The sequence below is a fragment of the Syngnathus leptorhynchus genome, chromosome 3 (genome assembly GCF_054491065.1).
Source record: "Syngnathus leptorhynchus isolate UIUO chromosome 3, UIUO_Slep, whole genome shotgun sequence".
Lineage (NCBI taxonomy): Eukaryota > Metazoa > Chordata > Actinopteri > Syngnathiformes > Syngnathidae > Syngnathus > Syngnathus leptorhynchus.
This window is the reverse complement of record NC_141197.1, coordinates 20,008,321-20,033,897: the sequence shown is the minus strand read 5'-3', so window position 1 is coordinate 20,033,897 and position 25,577 is coordinate 20,008,321. Positions and strand designations below refer to the sequence as shown.

Here is a 25,577-nt window from a genome sequence, read left to right as displayed (position 1 = left end):
TGATTAAATGGTGCATTCATAGTAGAAATTGTGTATTTGCAAAGCATCTATGACTGAGCAAAAATAAATGAAAAATCCTGGATGCAACTCGATTGAGACTTTTTCTATAATTGCTAATTGTGGGTTGTTCTTTTATTCTTGCAGTTGCAGAAAGTCTGACCGCAGAGTTACTCGAATGAATGCAGTGATGGAATTAATAATTACAATCAAACACATCATTTTAGAGCCAGAGAAGAAACTTTAATTTAGTTTCATTTCATTTTGCCCATTGTCACATTCCCAAGACTGCTATTAGCATGCTCAGCATTCAAAAGCAAGCTGTGATAGTGACTCAGAGGAAATTGCCAGAATTCAACACTGTTAGCTTTTGATGAAATACAATTCTTCAGGTCCAAGTATCCTGTTATAATCATCAAATAATTTTTGTATATTCTAGATTCTGGATTGATACGGGGGGTTAGGAAGTACTCAATAGTGACTCGCAATTCCCGTGCCGGAATGTAAAATCAAGTCATAGCATATCTCTTTATCTGGGAAATGAAAGTTTGACCTTGAATCAAAACTGCCTCCTTTTGTCAATCTCTACCTGCAGCGATGAGGTGTTACAAAGAGTGCTACTTTTAGCTTCTAAAAGTTGCCAAGGCTCATTATCTAAAAATTACGCCGGCTACCTGCTGTGAACACTTTACAGCCGTCACCTGAGCCAAAAAAATAAAATAAAATGGCTTTCTGCTTCATCGTGTCACTCAGGCAGATCGGATTGTTCAAACGTTCAACTTTGTGTCTCGTGGGCTAGCCGAAATGTGCATTTTTACTCCTTTTATTGTGTTTACATGCCTCTAATGAAAATCTTTCTGAGATTTTAGACAGTTGTCACCTTGTACATTTCTGCTACCAGAAACTCATGATCAACAAAAAAAGGAAGAAACAAAACAAACAAACACATTAAAAAAAAAAAAGCTCTATTTTTCTGGCTACACAATGGTGAGGGAAAATGAGGGAATTCTCTTCTGGAGGCAAAATAATGTGCCGTGATGCAGCAGCCGTCCTAAATGAACTTGACAAATAACTATTTATTGATATATGGCCATCGAGTAGAACACTTACTGAGCCCTGCGGCATAGTTTATTCAAAGCAGCTATTTTATTAATTTGCTTCCAGCCATCTGGAAAAAAAAAAAAAAACAATCCAGATGTTGTAACTGTATTGGAATCATCTAACATTCATACATCTGGTGACGGTAATGTCAGGAATGAAAAGTGTGTATTGGCAAGGAATATTTAATTTAGCACGTTAGGCAAAGAAATGTCATGTAAATGCCACTTAAATATAATTTGGCCTTCTGGGTTCTTTCATCTGCTCTGGCTTCAATTTGAGTTGAAAATGCAGGCTGGGCTTCCAAAAGGTTGACCGAGATATGTCTTGAAATGAATCCTCGTCTTTGAAGATAAGCCATCAAAGATGTAGAATATGTCAAGCCAAACGTTCTTTTGTCACTGAAGATATATATTTGACAGGTCATCTGTCGTGTCATGGCAGAAATTGACCAGTGTTCTCACAAACACCTTGCTTGGGTTAAAGAGGATTTCCAAAAACACGTTTTGTTTCACTAGACACTAAAATGATGCGAGGGATTGATTTGCGCCATGTGACTTACGTCTTTTCAAACATCAGCTAGAACCGATTGTCTGAATGAAATATTTGCAAATTGAGAGCCTGGGATTGTCCACAATTTCTTGCAATGAAAAATTCAATCTAGCTGCAATATTCATTGAATCGGATTTTACTTCTGCGCTGTTGTGCCCAAATATCGGGAGCGGTTTAATGGATTCTTTCAGGCCCCTTTTCCCATCCATCAGTGAAGCTGCGCAGTTGTCGCATTATTCTTCCAATCGACAGACAGTCCCTTGACAGAGCCTGTCTGCTCCTGAACAATATTTTTTATTCCGTAGCACTTGCTATTTTTGACCACAACAAACCCATTCTGCAGGCTTTCTCACATTGCGGTGCCCCGAAGATAGAAAACAACAGTCGCTGAAATCAGAGCATTTCATCCGTCCGTGTGTGAGCCGCAGGCTGATGAACTCCATTCACAACAAAGAAGAGGATCAACCTAGCGAGTGTGTGTGTGTGTGTGTGTGTGTGTGTGTGTTTGTGTGTGTGCTTGTGTTGCATTGTGCGCCTTCAATACATTTGGGGGGCAAAAGAGGACAGCATCTGGAATGGTGTTATCTTGTTAAATTGAGCAGCTAAAAGTTTTGCGGACAAGTCCAAAATGTTGTCGCTTGTGTGACTTTGCTCGCACAGTTGTATCGGGTTATTTATCTTAACGGCAACCGACGCAGTTTGACAGGAGGCCGGTCATAAATGCAGCCCCGATCTGGGCAGACCAAGTATAAACACAAATACAAAAAAAGCCAGGCAGCGAATGACACCCAAGTTACAAAAAAAAAAAAAAAAGAACTAAAAATAGACTATGCCACTAAACTAACCGAGGGACTGAGGAAATAAAATGCACTATCTCTGTGAGCAAAAATATAACTATTCAACTCTTAACTACAAAAATACAAATGCAACGTAAGGTGTCACTCCAAAGGTAAACAGAGGAAAACTACTTGAAATAACAAATGCGACCTGTTGAACAACTAGCCTACACCCGCAAATTGGTTTGACACACTCTGACTGGGATGGTAACACGCAAAGTGGGTGAATCAGACAACATGCACTCTCTGGGTTGCAGTACACACAAACACTCAATGTCTGAGCTGAGAAGTTCTTTTCAAGCAGACCAAATCAGAGGTAATGGTCTTCAGCTTAGGCGGAGGCGTGGCCAAATGGAGGCGGGACTTTCTTGGCCACGCCCCTCGTGCCTGCAGACTTGGCTAAATTCTCCCCAAGCTGGTTCCTTGATTGGGCTGGGAAAACACCTCCAACGTGACAACGCCACATCTGCACAAGAAACGGAGCCCAACAAGATTTGGGCTTGAAAAAAAAAAAAAATGGGCTGAAATGAAAGTGTCTTATGCCGTCTTATTTTGCACAGTGAATTTAAAAGCTTCAATGAGACTATTTATGCAGATTGAGTGGAGCTTGCGTTATCAACAGTAGGTTGAAAAGAAAAATATTTTTGAATTCCCGAGGTCTTTAGTTCAAGGGATTACGTTGTGGAATAAAGAGGAATGCACTTGCCGCCGCCGCCACCAAAGAACCTTTTTATTTTCCATTCAGGCTGGTAGCTGCTCGGTGTTTTGCGAGTCGTCACATCGTGTCGTTGAATGAAATTAGTTCATAAATCAAAATTCTCTTGTGCATAAACAATCAAAGACACGGCGGCTCTGAACTCCAAGCAGAAAAATGAGTGTCAGTGAAAGATATGACAGGTTTTCATCATTCATTAACTGAGAGCCACTTTCCACAGAGAGTACGTGGCAGTGCAAAAAGGTAATTAATTAATTTCCTCAAGGACAATTATTCTCCTGCTTTGAGATGTGATGAGAAGAGCTTCTGGAAGTGGCAACTTGTTCTGAAAGAATGAGCCACATCAATTGTGTTCAACTTTGCAATTTTCTTGGTAGAAATCTTTTCTCCATTTTTCTTTTTCAACAACTTTCTGAATTATCGCATGACTTAACTTTGCACATGGCAAGTTAAAGACTGCATCTTTATGTTTTGAAATTTTGAAGCGTAGCTTTAGCTTCACACAAGCTGATTAAGTGTTCCACCTTGCGTAGGTGACGTAAGCATTTTACGCGATGTACGCAAATTTTCCGCCGCTAAGTTATTGAAAAAACGCCGATTCTCTAATTTGCTAGTTGTTGTGTTTTGATGAGCTGCAAAATGCAAATTTCACTTCCCAATTGCAATACAAAATCACTTCTTTCAATCTTTGCGTCACACTCACCACCAAAATTGATTATAATAGATAAAGATTCTGCCATTGTCTAGTCAGCGCAAGTTAATGGTCCCTGCTCTCAAAGTGCCGAAGAGTGATCTCGCAACAAAGTTTGAAAATTGGCACAGATAGCCACTCATCCCTTATTTACAGGGCCAGATGGTGGCTTTGGACGACACGGAACCACTTCTAATATAACAGATGCACAATTGTAATATGGCCGTGTTTGGCTGGCTTGCTGTGCACCATTAATGTCTAAAAGGACATTATCCAAGGCAAATATGTGCCCCCCCCCCCCTATCAGAGAGCATTAAGTTACTTCTGTAGGCTTTCGCTCCATTCTGTCTGTCAGTTTACGCCATCAACATTTGGACAGATTTTAACTGAGATTCTATTTGATGCCAAAAAACCGATTGATGTTTGTGAAAAGATGGTGGCTGCAGTGATATTAAAGATGCTTAAATGAGCTGCCGGTGGGTGATTGATGGGCCTTGTGAAAGTGGTCGGCCATTCCCCGGGATCTTATAAAAGGGCCTTTTAATTATGAGAACCTCGTATTGATGTTGTCAGTTCTATTGCTCTATGCAGCAGGTATGTGAGGGGAACGCAATTCACCGGCGGTGGCACGACACACGGCGCAATCTAATGAAAATGCACTGTCATCAAAGTCAAGAGAGCAACTCATCCACGCTTTCACTCTCATTTACTATGCAAAATGAATTCATTGAAGATTGATGAGCCGTCACTCATCAAATAAGCGACCTTGTCATGGAGAACTATTTCACATATGTCACGTCGATGCGTGATGCTTCATTTTAGCCTTCAAAGTCGAGAATTGCAAGATGACGGACAGCTTTTTTTTTTGTAGCGTGTGGTGGAGCAGGATTTTCCTTAGAGTTGCCATCAGAAGTCACAAGAAATGTCATCAACAAGTTGCTGATTTTAAGATCGGAGGTTTTGTATTTTTTTTATAAATAAATATATTTATTGGTTGTATGAAATGATATCAAATTATTATATTCAGTGAATAACGCCTCAAAATATATTTATTTGTTTGATCCATTACATTTTAAAATGACAATAACTCCATCATAAAAAGGTCACCTTTTATGAGTCATGATAATTATTTCCAGTAATTATGGCGATATCCCTGCATCCCTTGTGCTTCTTGAAAATGGATTTGTCACACTCAGAATGACTTCAGTAGAATATATTCTGGAACAAATGTAATTGCTGCAAAGCCCATTTTTACATAATTATGTTTTGATTATTTCACGGTAGCTTCTAAAAGAAACCTTTAGATGGTTATCAGTGGTGCTGGTCAATGTCAAAAGGTCAACAAAGTGGTTTAAAAAAAAAGGAGTGACAGATTTCAGAAAATGTCTGTTTGTGCTTTTACTGTTGTATAATATTGAAACGTCATCATCAGCGATTCAACAAAAAACAAAAAAAAGGATAATCCCTGGACATTTTTTAAGAGGCTCAAGGAAAGCTCAATCTTCTGTTTCAGAGTTACTTACCAACTCACCCTTTTTTTTTCTTTTTTCTCACCGCATCATTTTAGATTTTTATTTACCCGCTCAGACCTTTGATCTAATTTAGGTTGACTGTTGATGTACGACGTTTTGTCAGCAAGCAAACACCCGTTTATTCTTTGCAAAGCTGTTAAACGCTGCGCAAGGTCAATAACTCTCAGTCGTATAATTATGTGGCCTGATATGAATTTTGTCCCATTAATGAGTTGGCCAGCTGCAGCTGCAATTCCACTGCAATATTTACGACGGCTCGGCTCTTGAAATCACATCAAGCTAAACAGTTGCACAATGATGCTGGCTATTTGAGAATGCAAAATAGAAAAAAAATAAAAATGCTTTGAAATGGCGTGGCTCAATTTTACTCACAATGTCTTTGTAAGCATGAACTCGAGTGCCTGTCTCAACCTTGTATTAAGTTTGTTTCACAATGTATCATCTAGCCATGGTTAAAAAGCAAAATAATAATAAAAGAAACAAATCCAACATTCACAAAAAAAAACAAAAATCCAACATTTAACACATAATAAGATGCTATTCAATATTAGTCAAAAAAGGCCTGGAGCATCTCTATAGCGAAACCAATTCAAATTTTGGAAAGTGTATCGTCGAAATAGCTCATCCAAGTATTCAAACATATTTTGTGAAATTAAATTGCTTGAATGATTTGTCTTCCTCCATTTTACCCATCTGTAAAGCTTCTTAACGGCTTTTACTGAGCCAACTTTACATGTTCAATCCACACGAGACTGCTTGTCCTTGATTTAGGTCCAATTGGAAAAAGCCTCGCAGGCTTTCAATATTTAAACAAAGGTAGGTGTAAAAGCAGGTCAGAAAAAAAAAAAGAAGCGTGACTCGCTTCAAATAATGAAAAACATGTCAAATAGATTCTACAGCAGATGAAACTTAAAACTGCAACTAAATTAGAGTTCAACAGATTTTTGTTTTTCATTGGTGGTGCGTAGGCTTGTTTACTCTCAACAGTCAACAACACATAACATGGATACGGTGTTAGAGTCATGTATCAATTAAAAATATAATTGGTTCTACAAAAAAACATTATTTGCAATCCTGAAGGAAACAACAGATGCATCACAAGAACAATTGTTGTTCTTCCCCCCCTCCCCAATGTCTAACAAGGCAACCGTGCTCATGAGGCCTCGGGTGTTTTATGAGCAAGCCCGACACGTGAAATGTTGATTCATGTGTCACATGCGTGTTTACAAAGAGAGAGGTAGGAGGAATATCTGACAAGGAGACATTAATTAGGAGCTGCCTAGTCGATGGAGGAACATGGGATCCCGTTTATGAGGTTTCTGCGTTGTTGTCTTCGTGCCGTCGCGCAGGAGATGCAAGCAAATCAGGCCTGCTGGTTAAAACTGTTTTTTTTTTGTTTTGCTTTTGCCGAGAAGTGAATGCAGCTTTAGTGCTGACTGCAGAGCATTTAAGGTTCGGATACTTTCAGAAATGACTTCATTGACATTCTTTGTCGAAACGCTGTCGCTCTTTCTACCCGTCTGTTTCTACCATGTATCGGTCTCAACCTTGAAACTGATTTCTCATTATTATTTGGCATTTTGTAGTTTTGTATGTGTCGGAGAAAATCGATAAAGCGCAAAGTTATTGCTATGACTTTTTAGTTCCTGATCCACATATATGACCACCTTCATATTATTATTTTGATTATACTGATTATTATTCTTATGAGGATTATTATTGATTGGCAGTTACAGTGATCATTAAAAAGTCATTACCTGGTGCCATTTGTCTCTCCTCCCCACTCAGAGTTTTTCTTGGAACTCCTGGATAATTCCGAGAGGTCTCTGAGCAGCATGTTCTCAAGGACATTTGGGAAGCTATACGTGAGAAACTCGGAGGTGTTCCAGGACCTGTTCATCGAGCTGAAGCGCTACTACACGGGGGGAAATGTCAACCTGGAGGAGATGCTGAATGATTTCTGGTCCAGGCTGCTGGAGCGGATGTTCCAGCTTTTCAACTCCCAGTACCACTTCACAGACGATTACCTGGAGTGTGTCAGTAAATACTCGGATCAACTCAAGCCTTTTGGAGATGTGCCCAGGAAACTCAAGGCGCAGGTCACCAGGGCTTTGATTGCAGCGCGGACCTTTGTACAGGGCCTGATGGTCGGTCGGGAAGTTGCCAACCGGGTTGCCAAGGTGAGTTCTCATCTGCTTAAAATCAAACAAATGTTTGCTTTTATTGTGTACTGTATTCCACTATTCACGAAATGACATTTTTTTTGCTGTTTGCATTTATAAGGACTGTTAAAAAACACGATTTACCTTCATGTGTGGATTAGGAAATAGTCGTCAATCGTTAAAAGCAGAGATTTCCGATAGGAAGGGGCGAAACGAGCAATGCATCAGTCGGCGACCTAGAAGGCACACTCAGTCAGGATCAAATCCCACATTGCCTGCCCCCTCATCAATTATGAAGTGCAGCCAGGAAACAGTGTGGCAGGCAGCGCTGAAGGCTGTCAGCTTGGTGACCGCCCATAAAGTGGAGGGGAAAAGTAACTCGACGTGACAAATCACCTTGACCTCGCAATTGCCTTCCCTTCTCGCAGCTTTGGCTCCGCGGTGAATTTCCTCTGTCTGTCGTTCTGTCTGTCATTCTGTCGTTCTGTCTGTCGTTCTGTCTGTCTGTCGTTCTGTCTGTCCGTCTGCCTCATGGCCAATTTCAAGTCGGTCATGAATTCAGGTCAGTTTCAACGTCCTTTTGGATCAGTCTGGACTGATGACAGATACGACTTGGCTGCTTTCATTGTACTTTTCAGTTGTTGGTAGCACACACACACACTTGTCAACTGTTGCCAGAAAAAAAAAATACTGTTAGCGAGCGTCAAAGCAAATCACGGAAAAGATATTCCCCTCTGGGGGCTGTGGCTCAATTCAAATCTAAGAGCACAGCAAGCCACCTCTGTTTAGTGCTTTTCGACTTAACTTACAATTGTTAGCCAGTGGTTCACCTAGCGAGAAACTTTGAGTGTAGCCACAGAGCGAGATCTTTTGAGCACGACAAAGCCGTCAGTGTGAAGCAATGCGCCAGTGCGCACATGCTGGTTGGTTCCTTTGTAACAAAGCAGCAACAGGAAGCTCCAGAGAAATGTCTGGAAATTAGGTCGCTCATTCTGCTAGCACATAAAGGAAAGTTGCGGGGGTTTTAACCATTTATGAAAATATATATATTTCTTATTTCACATGCCATAGAAGTCCAGCAATATTTAGGAACAAAGTCAAATGCTTTGTCATTGAATTTGTGTGACGTTACATTTCCAGTTTCATCTTCAGAGGAGAATGTATGAATGTGTACTTTGATTTTATTTTTTATTTTTAATATCGACAACATCTGTGTGTGTACTCCCACAACAATGAATCGATGATAGTGTCAATCAGTAAATCAATCCCAAACATTTTGAACCTGCCTCGCAACAAATCAAACCATGAGTAGATGTTGATGTGTCCTTTGGTGACTGCGTGGACGGAATAAACCGATCTGAAGCTTTTAAAAAAATGTCATCCACACGCAAAACGAGTTTACCACCATCTGTCTGTTCAATTTTCCATGTTTCTCTGATACGAAAACAAAGAAAACGGGATTCAACTCAACACCGACACGGAACTCATGCCTGGATTAAGAGCGGAATCTCTCTGGATTACACTTTATGATGACCATTAAGAGTTTGATCCTGCGGGTACTTAAAACACAGTCCAGCCACATTACGAGCTGCTCGGAAAAGATTGTGGGGATTTGGACCTTTTCATCGCTTTGGGTATTTAGAGCACTTAGACTGCATGAGCTTGCTTGCTGCATGTTGAGTCGTGATGATGCAAGGAAGTTGGGTCTTTCACAGGGATGATGCTGATCTTGTTACCCAAACTGGAAGATACAGTGAGATCAAAGATCTTAATCTGCAACATACGGTGGGTGCATTTTAAAGTCCTGCCGTTTTATTGCCTTTGCTGAAAAGTAATAGAGGCATTTACTGCGTGGTAAATGTGAATTTTCTTTTGTCTTTTTTATGAAAGTGCCATTTCATCGCACTCGGCTGCATTTTATAAACTTGGAGACTGTTGCTGGACTCAGTCCATAGCAGGTGGTGACATCAATATTAATTCTTGCGGGATGCTTTTACTGTGTAAGAATTTATGTTGAAGCAGCTCCTGATGTTGGGTCCTCTTTTCTTTGTATGTCTGGGAAAATAGAATAAATAAAAATAAAATAAATAAATAAAATGATAAATAAAATAAAATATAGAATATAAAATAAAAACATAAAATAAAGTCTTGGGTCCTCTTTATGTACAGTACCCCCTCAGGAAAAATAGAATAAATAAAAAAAGTCTAAACTAAAATCAAATAAAGAGTAAATAATACCTGTCGAGTTTCCCTCTTTGCTATCAGATGGAAAAACCTGTCGAGGCTGTTGACTCGAGTGCAAATAGTGATTCCAAAGTGGAATATCTTCAAATAAAGCCACGGTGGCACAGATGCACGGCACACTGTCGTCTCTCACCCTCTTACTCAGCGTCTGTTGAGTCGTCCTCTCTCGCTGGCTGCGAGCGCTCACAGCTTGCCTGGGACGAGGCCCCGGCCGCAGCGCTGCGACGGCAGATGGCGACTGGCTCCGAAAAGGTTTGGCACATCATTGGGAAACGTGCTGTGGCAAAGATGCCTTTTTTAATTAAAAGATTTTCATCTGTGCTGAATGTTGGAAGAATGAACGGAAGCATGTGCTTTCAAATACAAAGGCATGAAAGGATCGTGAAAAAAGTAACAGTAGACTTCTTACAGGATGCACTTGCTTCATTGTGTTTCGCTTCCAAATGATACAGACCGACTATTTATTAAAAATAATAAAATAAAATCATTCATCTTTCCTTCTCAATTTTTTGAGTCACTTCATCCACCTTCTCATGAGCAGCGTGATATGCTCTTGCGAACAAATGAGCTCTTTTTTCCTCTGACATTCAGAATAGGATGTCGGCCTTCCCTCAGGTGGACAGAGAATGTGCTTTTATCTGCGAAGCACCGATGCGGAGGGACGACGGTATTCTCCATGCATGTCATGTAACCTCAAGAGATACTAAATAGCCGGTGGTGCCGCGCCACTAGCACGAGACTGGCTTTTAACATGTTTGCTTGTCTCTGGAAATTAAAGAAACAGTCCCGACTGCTACTCCAGACATGCCACATGACATAGTTGCTGTCAGGATAGATCAGTGGACGGGAGGGAGGGGCTCTGTCATGGAATCCCATCCGACCACATTGTTAATATTCTCACAAGACATGCATTGATTCACAGCAGCCTCTCTACAATTGAAGATGAGGAGTGCAGAGACTCAAGTTGAGGGGAGTTGTTTGATGGAGTGGGGGGAAAAAAAGGACAATCTAAATAAAATTGGCAGGGCAACCACCGTTCAATTTTGGGAATTTGTTGGAGTTCTTTTTATTGACTAACCTTTATTTATCCAGGTAAGCCAATTGACAGCACATTTTCAGCCACCATTCAATTTTGGGAATTTCTTGGTGGTATTTTTATTTATTTACCTTTATTTATTCAAGTAAGGCAATTGACAGCAGATTTTCTTTTGTGAAGACAAAGCAAAATAAAAATAAAAGCAAATACAAATAAATGTAAATGTTTATCAGGGTGTTCTAAAAAAAAACGTGGCTTTGTAATTGTTTTTTGTTTCTTTATTTTACGGGCCCCCTGATATATGCCTGATGTGCTTATAATTACTCCCTCATCAAGTTAGGCATTTTGTAATAAACACCAGTTGGTCTTTATAGTAATTTTGTTTTTTAGTACTAAAGTCATCATGAAAGCATTTCATTCAACGGCTTTTTGATCATCTGTGCGTTATTTCCCCCCTCAAGCTTCTAAAACTCATTCCAGTCACTTTTACTTTCTTGCCGTGCGCAAATCTGACACCATGATTAGACATTAGATCGCTCGTCGGTGCTGCAGAGGGCCAGCGTTTGATGTGGGGGGATTTTCGGATTTACGCTAACCTTCTGTGAGCATATACAAGATTCTTGTAAGGAATTACTTGAACATCACTCTGCGGCTTTTTGTTTTTTTTTTCTGCAAGATCCAGTTGCGATTACTGACAATCACGTTCCTGCCAAAATGTTTTTCCTGGCCACGGTTGTCTTTGGAGCAAGTGGCAATCTGTTTTGCACAATGACACATCAAGCGTAGTGCTAGCGACACTAATGGCCGTGTAATTGAGCGGGGACAGGCGGGTCGGCAACGTGCTCCCGTGCCCAATGCGCTCAGTGACAAAAATTATGACGGAACGACCGAGACAAATTCTTGGCGTGGGTCTCGGTGTCCCACCTGTGTTCTCCTTGATTGGCCTCGCTAGCTCGCAAAAGATATTGTCATTCCTCACAAGTGGCACCGAGCCGCTAAGGCCCTGAAGGGAGTTCACGCCATATGCGCCTGACAACACCCTGTCGAATATTTCCGAGTGTCCTCTGTGAGCTGTCTCTCATCACTCACCTACTGATAATAGACAGTAACTTTTTATATGGACCGTGTTATCGGGTGAGCTCGTTGGTGACTCCCTGGTTTTATACTGTTCAAGATAAAACGTGTTAATCCATTTGTGGTAGTTTGCTAGTTTGACAGACGATCAGCTCACGGTGAGCTTTGAAAGCGGAAAGTTGATGAGCAGGCCAACGTCTCGTTATGGTTTTCCCGAGCATGCAGTCCAGTATGCAGCACTACGGCAGAGCTTATGCATCAGATGAGCAGATTAGTGTGTGTTAGTCTTCCACCAGATCTGAGGCATCTCGCGCCATGATTTTACCCTCAGCCCGCTGTGCAATATTCCAGTCACTCAAGTGTAAAGATGTGCTAACAAGATTAGCGGATTAGCCTTCATGCGGGCCACACGGCGAGCATGGGATAAACAATGTCAGGAAGGAAAAAAAAAATAGATGGGCCTGAATTCCTGTGGAATGTGACTGTAGACAGCTTTACATCACGTTTACATCTGGAACGAATGTTGTACAGAAAAAAATTGGCTTACTGCATTTGACTCATGACGCATTTGAGCAGGAAGCAACACAAGGTTTTAGAAAAGCAATTAAAAAAATCTTTCTCTACAGTACATGTGTTTTGTACTTGTTTATTTCTGTCTCGCTTTCTCAAGGAAAGGATTCCTCTGCTAATTAAAATAGAATATCACATGACAGGCTGTGTTTAACAAAGCATCATTTCATGTCTGGTAAATGTCTACATTGGGTGGGTGATTAAAAAAGAAAAGTCTTTCTGAAGGCTGCTTTGGGATTTATTAAGAGCAACCGCTTAAAAGTCTCTGTTCCCGCGTCGAGCCCAGCACAGTATTTTGCGAGGGGGTTGGCCGTTAAATGTCCCTTGTTTTGTAAAAATGTCACCGTGTTAACGATACTCCTCGGGTGATATAAACAATTCACCATAACACAAGCAGATGACACCAAGCGGAGGAAAATGACAAGCCAGTCGTAACGGCTTCTTACAAGACATTGCGTGGTGTCAGGGGCAGATTGCAAATGTCAAAGATGTCGAATTTGATCCTCGCTGCCAGCTGCCAAATAATGGCAGCAAGTGCACTAATAGAGTCTGTGTCACAATGGTGGTATTTTTCCTGAGCTTCTTTCTTCTGCTTGTTTCCTCCACACAGTAACACACACATTGAACCAAATCAAAGACAAACCGCAGCGATAACAAGAGACATGATGAAAGTTACACAGATTCAAACGTCACCAATACTGTTTTTAAAGTGCACAGTTTCCTTCCTCCCCCTGTGTTCTGCCATTGTGTTGTGACTTGAATATTTTGTCATATTTGCGTCACTGGCTTTGTGATACTATGTACCTTCTTGATTCATATAAAGAGATGGATGGATGGGTGGAGGGGTGGGTAGATGAATGGATGGGTGGAGGGGTGGGTGGATGGATGGATGGATGGATGGATGGATGGATGGATGGATGGATGGATGGATGGATGGAGGGAGGGAGGGAGGGAGGGAGGGAGGGAGGGAGGGAGGGAGGGGTGGGTGGATGGATGGATGGATGGATGGATGGATGGATGGATGGATGGATGGATGGATGGATGGATGGATGGATGGATGGATGGGTGGATGGAGGGGTGGGTAGATGGATGGAGGGGTGGGTAGATGGATGGATGGATGGATGGATGGATGGATGGATGGATGGATGGATGGATGGATGGATGGATGGATGGATGGATGGATGGATGGGTGGGTGGATGGATGGAGGGGTGGGTGGGTGGATGGATGGATGGATGGATGGATGGATGGATGGATGGAGGGGTGGGTAGATGGATGGATGGATGGATGGATGGATGGATGGATGGATGGATGGATGGATGGATGGATGGATGGATGGATGGAGGGAGGGAGGGAGGGAGGGAGGGGTGGGTGGGTGGATGGATGGATGGATGGATGGATGGATGGATGGATGGATGGATGGATGGATGGATGGATGGATGGATGGATGGATGGATGGATGGATGGATGGATGGATGGATGGATGGATGGATGGGAGACAGAGGGAATAGACACATATACAAGTAAGTGGGAGAATTTTAAGTCTGGAGAAATTTCTTGGTGAAATTGTCTTTTTAAATCATACGAATCATACTAATGTGTAAAGTCAAAGGCTTTGAATGCAGGCGGCAGTCTCCATTTTGCGTCTCTAACATAAAGCAGTCTCCCGAGTACATGCTGGACAGTCTGGAGTGAGGCACGAATGCAGAGGCTGACAGGCCAATTATCAGATGTACTCCTCGTTCTGCATCCTCACCTCTGAAGGGAAGCATATGTGAGAATCCTGTCACTTGGGCTCAAGCCACGGCAGTGGCGCCAGCCCCATCACAAAATGTGCAGCCTTCACAAAAGATCAGGCCGGGCGGGGTTTTGCAAACCTCCTGTTGTCACGCTTTCTTTTATCTCGTGCACATTTCTACACTCGGGTCACGTGACGTGTGTGTGTGGTGCTGATCAAACCGTCACCCGATGGAAGCCGTAGTTTGCGCCGGCAAAAATTCTGCTTGAATTTTTTAAAAATGGTAAAATGTCCAGAGGGCAATATTGGTCTTGCATTTGGGTTAGAATTAATTTCCAAGCTCTTGGTCTCGTTTTTTTTTCTTTTGCGGATCCTGAATACATTAAGGAAATATTCATACACTATCAACCCAGTCTGTGGTTTGCAAACTCGGTCCAGTAACCGTAATCGAGGTTTCAAATTTCTCAGTGCGGGATGAATAAAATAGTATCTAACCTGATTTTATCTTGAGTACCGTGTTTTCCGAACTACAAGGCGCACCTAAAAACCTAAAATTTTCTCAAAAGCCGACAGTGCGCCTTATAGTCCGGTGCCATAATATATGGACCAAATTCCTAAATTTAAATTGGCCCGAAGCATTGTGTCATGAAATCAATCGTAAGTGGCCCGCTGAAGACCATGAATCATGAATCAAAAAGACTATGGATCATTATTTTATGATCATTAAGTCATCTGTTGCGTCTGAAGTTGAAATAAAAAAGATCAAATGGAGAATGATTTGATTTGCATGAAAAATCTGACATGATGCATTAATGGTGCGCCTTATAGTCCGGTGCACCTTATATAAGGACAAACTCTTGAATCTTGAAGTTTTAAAATGGGCCATTCATTGAAGGTGCGCCTTATAGTCTGGAAAATACGCTACTGTTTATGATGGAAATTGTTGGCCCCCATTCATTTCCACTGCTTGTCTGCCTTGTGTTTACATATGTATCTCTTCTCGGCATGTCTTCAGGTGAACGTTGCCGCCGCTTGCGTCAGGGCCTTGACCAGGATGTTGTACTGCCCCGACTGTCGAAGCATGCCCGGGCTCAAGCCTTGCCAAAACTACTGTCAGAATGTCATGAGAGGCTGTCTCGCAAACCAGGCCGACCTGGATCTGGAATGGAACACTTTCACGGGTGAGTTCAATCCCGCCGACAGTCTTTGTGTACTTTCAAGTAGGCAATGTTACATTTCCTTGACTTGGAATCGAGAATTCAGAAGTATTTGCTTCTGCTCCGAAAGCATCACAGAGACAAAACTAAGATCGTATTTGTTCAGCCATTCCCTCGTATTTTTGGGGGGGGGGGGATTTGTTTTCTGCTTGCAACTGTGAAGTGATGTTTTCCATTGCAAGAACCCGGGCTGAGTGCTTAAAGCTGGCTGTGGTCCCCACTGTTTGGGATTGATAAAGGAGAGCAGAGCCTCGGCAAACATATTTTGTGCCGAGTTTCCAGCAGGGCTTGGTGAGTAATAGAGCGCTGCAGTTAGACTGTAAGTAGCTGCTTGCTGAAAGCTGCGTATAAAAGGAGCCACATTTGAATGGTCCCTCTGGATTTTTCTTTTCCTGGGCTAATCCTTTATTTGTCATGTAGACCGGCATCATACCGGCAGTTTTCTTTTCTAAACGAGGTGACTCGTAGTCCATCTGATGAGTCGAACTGCACGTGAAGTAAAGTGTGCTTCTGAGCTACTCGCTGCTTTTTTTTTTTGACAGGTCTGTCTAGCCCAAAAAGCCACCAGCCTGCATAGCATGTGTTCTCTCTGGTGGCTTCTCTTCAGCCTCAGATCAACACAGGCCCCAGTGTACTGACTGAAATGTCTCTCTGCTTTATGACATCTGTTAAAAAGTGAGTGTCTTGTTCACTTGTGAAGAGGCAAATCCATCGCCGCAACGGGACATTGTTTCTGACAGTAATGGGAAAAGCTGCTGTTGTAACAGAATTTTAAATCTGGTTAGAGCGAGGGGAACCCTTGAGATGCTTGTGAAAATTTATTGATTTTATTGCACCCAAGTTTTATTGGGATGCTGCTTTTTTTTGTTTTTTTTCCTTGTGTTGTCTGGTTCAACTTTTCCCTCTTCATAGTATTTAGCATAAAACCGTGAAGGGCGAATGATGGAACGGTATTCAATTTGATTCATTCTGTTTTACTCCGTTCAACATTTCAAACATTTAAATCATGTTGTCGTTTTCTGTCTTGTTCTGTCCTAGGCGGAAGTGAAACACAAAAACACGATGTGACCAGGAAAAATATCCGCAACTAAAAATAAACACAATTTGAAAATCACCCAGGTCAAACGCCATCCAATCGGAATAAATGGCGATACTCCCGAAAAATGTTTACATTCCTCGAGGCATTTTGTTACGTTTGTGGCGTGTTTCACATTTTTATATAACATACATACGTGATCACCGGCCAATGAAAAACGGTGCCCTTGTGAAATAAGAATCCCAACACTATCATAAAAAAGTCAATACAAGCAGACAATGTGTATAAACCTGAAGGAAGCTGGAATTGACTCGCTTGTAAGTGTGATACGGCTGCATGTGTGTCCGGCGTGTGATACCAGACCATCCGTCAAGTGCCATTGTGACAAATATAGCCAGCTCTGCATGATGACGGACGCATCATTATCATTTGTCTTGTCAGCCGCTTGTTAAAATACCCTCCGAGAGCCACGCCGCATCAGATTCTCTTCCATTTTGGACAGACAGACAAACAGCACCGTCGAGATGCTTATCAATTGCAGTTTAGTGTCTGTGTAATTTCCCCATACTTGATAAGAGGAGCTGGGTTTTAATTACTTTGATCTTTTTATGGAGAGATTAGTTTTGATTTAATTGTGGTTGAGATTGTGGTATTGAAATAATGAGCTGACATGCATGTACGGTTGCCAATCGTAGATAGTCGCCTACGGTACGGTTCGGTACAGCCAGAAGCAAAAAAAAAAACAAAAAAAAAACGACACAATGAATATCACAAGCAGCAGTCGGCCAGCTCTGCCCCCGCGCAGATGAGGACAACAATGGTACTCATATTGTTGACGAGTACAATCGTCCCTGGTCATATTGCGTCTTGCATTTGGCCATTTTGGAATTGTACATATCTAATTTTAGACTGAACAACTGCAGCCTTGCATATATAAGCGCAAGCCAGGAGGAAAGACTGTGTAAAAGATGTCAAATGTCTGACAAAATTCTTTCAAGAATGTGTCAACTGCAAAGCAGATCTGTCGTATGGACGACTAGAGAAAAGTAGACGACGCTCACTCATTTTTAAAAAAGGCCTACCACTGATAGCGCGAATGAATCGTAATGTCTGGGCAAGTGATCAAGGATAAACACGGCAGCACTTTGAATTGCTTTATTGAACGAACAAACAGTAACGGAATGAACAGAAAACAAGCGGGATTATACACTAGCTACATGTCCACCACGAGTGGACAGAGGCACTTAACGTGCAAAGTGGCAAATGATGAGCCAATTAACAGCTAGCCACTATCCTGAGCCAACACAACACTGCTGCACACCTCACATGCATGCTTTATATATACTATTTTTGATGATTTTTTTTTTTTTATAAAATGGATGGATTTATTTACTTTAGAATATATTATTATATTATTATTTTATAACAATAATAATAAACAATAATAATAAACAATTTGTTTATTATAAATATTTATTTACAAATAAATATTTTTTATTATGTCATATATATATATAGATGACATGATCAAAAAATAGGAACTACTGTAATGATATTTAAGTGTGTTAGAAGTTTTTTTTTTTACAATAATTCTATGGTGGTCTTCTCTTTTACCTCTCACACATTCATTTTCTCAATTAGGATATAGGGATGTGCTGCTCTCTTGTTAGTGACACCAGAGTGTAAACAATCCTCATTGATTTCATTTGCTCATTCCTTTTTAATTGCATGGCCTGCTTCCAAATGTAACCTTACCTCCCCACAACTCCCTCGACCCTGAGAACCAAAGCCAATGTTGATGCTTTTTTTTCCTCTTTTCTAACTAGGGTTCTCGGTGAGCTGTGAAATTGTGAGGACAGATCCTTTCTGTGGCCTTACTTTATTTGATGTTTGGCAAAGGAAGCACACACTCTGCTGCTCCATTGGATCGAGAAAATGTATATATTGTCACATGCTCTGATTAAAATACTGTCAATTAGACTGTGTCAATGTTCCACAATCACAATTTAAAATCTGAGGCTGACAACAATTAATACCTTTCATTTATTTCCTAGTGTAGAAAGATGAGAGTTTATTTGTGCTAATTTATCACAAATGAGTCATCGCATTTCCCCTGAAGACTCTTTTGCTAGATTGCCACTGCTGTTCCAATCCTCTGGTCAAACTATTAAAAAATAACAAGCAAGAAGTGTGAGGGGGAAAAAAAATATCATCCGGTTGTAGTCAGGCTTGCGGAGTAACAACATTCTCAAAAATGCTCCACACACTTGTTGGTGTTTGTTAATTTATCTGCATGTTATTTATGTGTTGTGTCAGATGCCATGTTGCTGGTGGCCGAGAGACTGCAAGGACCTTTTCACATCGATGCAGTCATTGAGCCAATTGACCTCAAGATTTCCGAGGCTATCATGATCATGCAGGACAACAACAAGATCCTGTCAGCAAAGGTAACTTTCTCCATTTTTTTTGCTTAACCTGTATCAAATACAAAAATGTCTTCCACAATTCATTTCACGTAGAAATAAATGATAGAAATAAATCGTATATGTTTAGATTATATTATATATCATATTTTCTCAACTCAAGTAAATGACTGCTCTCCTTGGTCCTGAAATGTGAAAAAGAAAAATTTAAAGCAGGGAAAGACTGAATACATACTGCCTATATATCAATTTTTTTTTCATGTGGAGCACAAATGCCTTGAAGATTCGATGTTAAATGAAATGACTTCTATTTAACCTACGAATATAGAAGCTCATTTATCCTTAAACTTCTTTCGGTTTCATCTTTGGATTAGAGAAAAAAAAAAATCAAAGCTGGAAAAAAAAAAAAAAAAAACCTCTTATCGAAAGGCAAGCTTGATTTCAACTTTTCCACTCCGGTGTGTATTTAAGCCCCTCCCTCCCCGGCGAGATTCAGTCAGGTCAGTTTGAATAAGATGTCCCATTCTTCCCCGTATCACAGCTGCAGCTGCAATTTAGAACGCCAGCCATTGTCTATGCACCCGAGACAGCTAGGCGCTCTTCCCGAAAGGTTGTGCTTGGCTAAAAGATTGCTCTGAGATTACCATCGCTCTGAAAATCCACATGGCATTCTTCCTTCCCTCATTCCGGTGGCACTGACCTGTGAAAAATCATTTTTTCTCTCATGCGCCGGATATAAGAATTGTAATCGCCATGAAGAATTGATAAATATGAGACAAAAGACAGCCCCTTGTCATAACTGCCGCGTGGCTCACCAACACGCCGGATTGGGGGACGGCGGAGAGGCCGCAAAGGCTGATGAGTTTTGCCGTTTTGAATTCGTTTGGATCGGAACAAAGGCGAGGTCGTCGACAAGCAATCTGCACCAGGAGAATTTATTTTTTGTTTGTTTTACATTTCTTTTGATCCACGAACTCAACTTTTGCATTGTTTTATAACCTCCATTAGACAAGAATGACACAATCATGACTGCATTTGTTGTTTTGTCTCCTTCCTTTGTAGTTTTTTCATAGTTGCGGCCCGCCCAAACCTTCGAGCATAGGCAGGTCTGCACGTGGCATTTCCGACGTGTTCAGTGCTCGTTTCAGACCTCACCCGCTCGGGCGGGAAAAGCCGACCAGAGCCACGGAGACGAGCCTGGATCGACTGGTATGCGCTAGCGCAACATTTTTATAGGATATTTGTTAAGTTATTATTGTTGGCTAGAGATGTTTGTCATATTTTGCATTTCTAAATCTTAGACAATATCTGGGAGCCTATAAGGGAGAGAAAACATGAAAATAGCTTTCGCCCACATCGGGCAATATTCACCATCTTGTGTTCAAATGCTTATTCCTTGTCACCGACAAAACAAATGACACACATGAAACATATCTGATGGCAGTCGGCCTGATAATCATTTCCCAGCCGACTTGCGATTGTCCTATCGATTTATTAAGTAGCGGCATTTATCATTGAACTTAAAGCGCCTGTTTGACCTTTGTCCAATTCAATCTTTGTCCTCTTGATTTTTTCCGCTGCTGCTTGACTAGCGGGCTGTCTGGATGACAATGCAACACAGTGTAAGCAATCTGACTTTTTTCTTACTTTGACACACGCACGCGTGTCAAATCACACCTTTTGTCCGCTTTTTCCGCACCGGCCTGCTCTCACACTGCTCTCACACTGCTCAGGGTTCATTCTAATGTGTGGCATCATTGCATAACTCAACCTTGCAATGTGACTTGTGGCTTATTTGAAGTTTTCGCAACATGGCTCTTATATAGTTTCAATAATTATATTTGTTTTTGCACCTGTCTTGTTTCACATCTCAGTTGTTCATCAGATTCATTCAGAATTTAACAAAATAAAATTGCCGCTCCTCCATGTTTTGATTTAGATATGGAAAAGATCACATCATATTTGTAGACTCACTCCTACAGGGAGCTGTGTACAATTTGGGAAAGCTTAATGTAGGAAATTGAATATAATATCCATCATGATGTTCTCGGTGGTGTATAATCTCCTTAAGATAACAATCATTACGTTGTCATTTCGCTGGCTTGTGAATCGGAGAAAGGGTGCTAGAGCCCGTTGGGCGAGTGAAGCACGTTCCAAGTGTTCATTTACCGCAGCTTCTGCTCAAGTGTTTCCATTGACGACGTGATAGCGGGGACGTCATTTCAGTGTGACACTTGAGTACATGTTTGATCACATACCCTGGGGGAAAATGATATAATATGTATTTACAATATCATATCATATCATATACATATAGTTGGGAGCAAGCCATGAATGATTGCAGTCACATCACACTGAGAGGACCATGTCATCATCCAAGAAGCTGCAAGAAAAAGAACATCGAAAAGTCATCTTTCTTTGAGAAATCATTTGGCTCACTGGGAGTGTAGACAGGAGCGCCAATTACATTTTGACCGATGGCAACAAAGCCAAATTGTTGAAAAGCATTAAAGGTGCTGTCTAACTTCAGCTCTAATTAAACTCATACGATGCATACAGATCACTTTTTCCATTTAGGATCCACAAATGAGGAAAAAGAGACTAAGTGTGAAGACAAAAAAAAAAAAACAGATTTTTATAATGAAGTGTGTGTGTGTGTGTGTGTGTGTGTGTGTGTGTGTGTGTGTGTGTGTGTTTGTGTGTGTGTGTGTGTGTGCGTGTGTTTGTGTGTGTGTGTCTGTGTGTGTGTGTTTGTGCGTGTGTGTGTGTGTGTGTGTGTGTGTGTTGACAACACAGTGCGAGGAAGTTGTTGGGTTTATAAAAAAAACCCTGCAAAGTACTGCAGACAGACACCTAGTGGCATCATGGTTGCCATTTCACAAACTTAGTAGAGTGGAGAAAAAACGTAATTGATCACAAGAGTTGGCACATTGCAATTATCTTCTAAAAAGTGCAAAAGTCGTTTTCTTCTTTCCTGTGGCCAGGAATTGTGTTCCATCTGAGAAGACAATGGCACATTGTGAGCTGCTATGAGCGGCAATACAGGCAATAAGTTCACTTCAAATATTTGGAAACAAGCGTCTTAACTCCTTTTTAAAACTGAATTCACTCTCAACCCAGTTGATATCTTTGACGTCTATTACAGTCAATGGCACTGAATTAATTGCAGATCAAATCAAATGTTGAAGTTTTTTGATGAACCAATACTTTTGGTGACCGAGTCGACATGCCATCGGGTCCTCAAGGACTTGAATCCAGTGATGCGAGATAATTAGGAAAGTTACTTCAATAAAATGTTCAAGGAAACTTTTAAGCTCTACAATAAACATTTCCTTTGGCTGACTTCAGTGTTCACTTTGAAGTAACAAAAAATAAGAACAGCAATTATTTTGGTCAAGTAATTTATTTGATCGCTTATCACGCTGAATATATTCCTGAGACTTTGGTCTTTTGTCTGGTACACATTTTTATACACAATCGGCTACGTCGGTTCCAAGCAAAAACTCAGAATGTAAAAAGTGTGACTTCAAGTGTCTCTTACTTACTAAAAGAAGGAAGAAGAAATCTTCTGCTTGCCCAATAACTTATTCATCATGAACGTGGTCCAACGTTGTTACTTTACCGCGATGTGGATGGATAACAAGTGGTTTTAACTTTTCTGGCTGCCGCTCTCTAAAAGCCATTTGAACATGAGGGGGATTTTCTCTCATTCCAACGGTTAAGGTCAAGCATTATGATATTTTATGCTCACTTGGGAGGAACTTTTTGTTTCCCCTTCAATTCTTATCACTTAAACAAACAGCTCGCCCTTCCCACAAGACTCGTTTTCAAGCCAGAAGAATTAGTAGTGAAAAAAAATGTTTTTTGTCTGCATGACTTAATTGCTTCGGAATGAAGACAAAATACAATATAGGTGTACGGACACCAATTAGAGTCAGCCGCTTCTTGGAGTGATTTGTCAAAGTCTCAAGACAGTTGACTGTATCGTTTTAAATTCATTCTGTTTTTGTTTGCTCAGCTGCATGACGCTGTTGCCAATGTCATATTTATAGTCTCGCGCTTCGGTATGATTTTATGTTGTAGATGTGACAAAATTCTGACTCTAAGTTGCTAATCGAGCTTAATGGCCGTCAGTGGTTGGCACCCGCTGTTGGCATTTTGTGCTCTCAGAGACAAACCAAATGTTTGTTGTCGGCGTAGGCTTGTTTCTCCGTCTTTTTCTTCATGCGCGTTTCCGCATGTCTCATTCGTATAGCTGCCACATAATGAATGTCAAAATACTGAAAGTTTTAAGCCGGTGGAAGTTTTACCTTCTTTCGATGGCGGATATTTAACATTATGTCTGACAGAAACATGTGCGCCAAACATTAGGTGCTTTAGGTGCTTTAGTCTATTTTAAATACTCATTTTTATGTATTATTCATCAGAAACAAGACTTAAAAATAAATACTAAATAAAAAAAATATTAAAAAAACTAATATATTATATTTTTTTTTTTTTTATCTGAGCAACAAGAATCGCATATGACACCGTTTGAAATTAAACCAACAAGGTGAGAATATTGAGTACATTTCTATCAACATATCAAGAAAGGGCAACGTAACTTGAGGCTGAACAGCTTTGAATATTTTAATGTCTGTCAGTGAGCCTGTGAAATGAATCATCTCTGACCTCTGCCGTGCATGACTTCGTAAAATATTACCTTACAATGGCAAACAATTTGGATTCATCATCACAACTGACATTAATGGCAGAAAAATGTCCTCACGAGGAATGTATTTAGCCAAACCGGTTGATTTTGTCTAGAAATGCTCATGGAGAGTTTCAGTCAAAAAGCCCAAAAGTTCTTCTTCTTTAAAAAAAAAAAAAATCCAGTGTGCTTGCTGCATTGCTGTAAATGGTGAGCAATTTCCAATTTGGGCCTGTTTGGAGCCAAACAGGTAATTTGTCAAACTTGTCTGAGCAGCCCAAATCCCTCCAGGGAGGTCATCTGCCACAATGCCTCTGCTTGTTCCTCATCTTGCGGTTGGCTCAATCTTTTCCCTTTACAAAGTACGCACAACACATCATCCCACCTGGTAGCAACTTTGCTCGAGCAAAGGCTCGTCCTCATCAGCAGCGATAGGGAGGCAAGTTGAATTAAGCCTCACCGTGATTAAGGATACTCGAATGAAGTTTTGGGGGGGTTTTTGTACGTCTTTTGTACCGAAATATAATTTTCCCACCTTTGTGTTATATTTCCTTTTTGTATGGTTGTACTAATCAAGGCGAGAATTTCGTCTTTATTCTATTTGATCTAGTAACTGTAACCAACTTAGTTTTCAAGTTGCTTTGAAAGTTTATCTGACAAGCAGCCATCTGTTTGTGAAAGTCTTTCCCCAAATGGAATTTTTACCCTTGGGAAAAGGCATGAAACCAGCCGGCTCTGAAATATCCATCTGTGCTTATATTAGGCAGGTCATGCTTTGTTTAGCATGAATATGCTGCGCTAAAACATCTTCCCTGTTGAGGATCCTCCAAACGTTCCCAATAATAATAATAGTAAAAATGAAAATGATTTTGGATCACAAGATGGATTTATCTGCTGCATAATTTGACGATGGATGAATCACTAAAAGATATCCAATTATTTATTGTTAAAATAAATCTATTCAAATAAACATTTAAAAATAAATAAGTCTGAGTCTGAGCTGGATGTATTTAAGAGGATCGACAAAATGTTCACAATTTGAACCCGGATGTCCCTCCAAGCTGAGTATCAGTGCCGTTCCCCATTTTCAATCAATAAATCAAAGACTCATCCCGTCTCAGTTCTCCGTCTCCTTCCCCCCGATAGAGCGCACAAAAGGGAGGCTGCATCTCTGCTTGTCTTTAATGCTTCAGCGTCTAGCAAATCAAACTCGATGTTGAAAAGGCAGAACTTCTGGGAAAAGCCACCTCTCAAGATACACCACGTTGCTACATTTTTCTTTGCAACAAAGGAGAGAGACGAAAATACAATCCCGGCTTGCCTCTTTTGCGACCAACTTTCTGTGACAAGTCGTTCCTTTTGCTTTCCAACAAACGCTATTCCGTACAGCTTTTGTATTCTCGCCTGAACTCTCTCTGCTGCAAACATATTTCATATGCTCAGCGTAACGGTCAGGAGAGTCTTTGCGCCTTTGGATATTTCTCTCTGCACATATTGCCTTGACCCTTATTTCGACATGTCAAAGAGTGAAACTCCTCCAAAAGCATCAACGCCAGATACTCCCTCCTTCTCTCCTTTCATAAGACATGCATATTGACAACATTCTAGTCCTTTAACCCAGCACAGTATTAAAAACAACAGATAGATGGGCACAATAGAGCATGGCATTTTATTTATTTATTTATTTATTTATTTATTTATTTATTATTATTATTATTATTATTATTATCATTATTATTATTATTGTTATTATTTATTTGTCTATTTGTTTTATTTTCTTTATTTCTGGAAAGGCAAATAGTGATGTGTATTTCTTGCTTCTGAGATTGGTGCTCTGATCCACTTGTGTTCTCTCTTATCATGACATCAGAAACAATAGCATCAACATCTGTTCATGATGAGTCCCCATGTTTTTTGTTTTTTTTTTCTCCTCCTGTTTCACCCACTCAAACTTGGTGTAGAGTCCAG

At 40.7% G+C, this 25,577-nt stretch overlaps 1 protein-coding gene across 1 annotated transcript in view; it reads left to right on the top strand.

The window, feature by feature from the left end:
• gpc6a (glypican 6a) overlaps nucleotides 1-25,577 on the top strand; it is a 45,536-nt gene that overhangs the window by 17,562 nt on the left and 2,397 nt on the right. Inside the window, exons 3-7 of the mRNA XM_085907449.1 lie at nucleotides 7,210-7,601; nucleotides 15,259-15,424; nucleotides 18,813-18,943; nucleotides 19,982-20,128; nucleotides 20,512-20,541. Coding sequence (XP_085763575.1) covers nucleotides 7,210-7,601; nucleotides 15,259-15,424; nucleotides 18,813-18,943; nucleotides 19,982-20,128; nucleotides 20,512-20,541 — 866 coding nt within the window. The remainder of the gene's footprint in view (nucleotides 1-7,209; nucleotides 7,602-15,258; nucleotides 15,425-18,812; nucleotides 18,944-19,981; nucleotides 20,129-20,511; nucleotides 20,542-25,577) is intronic.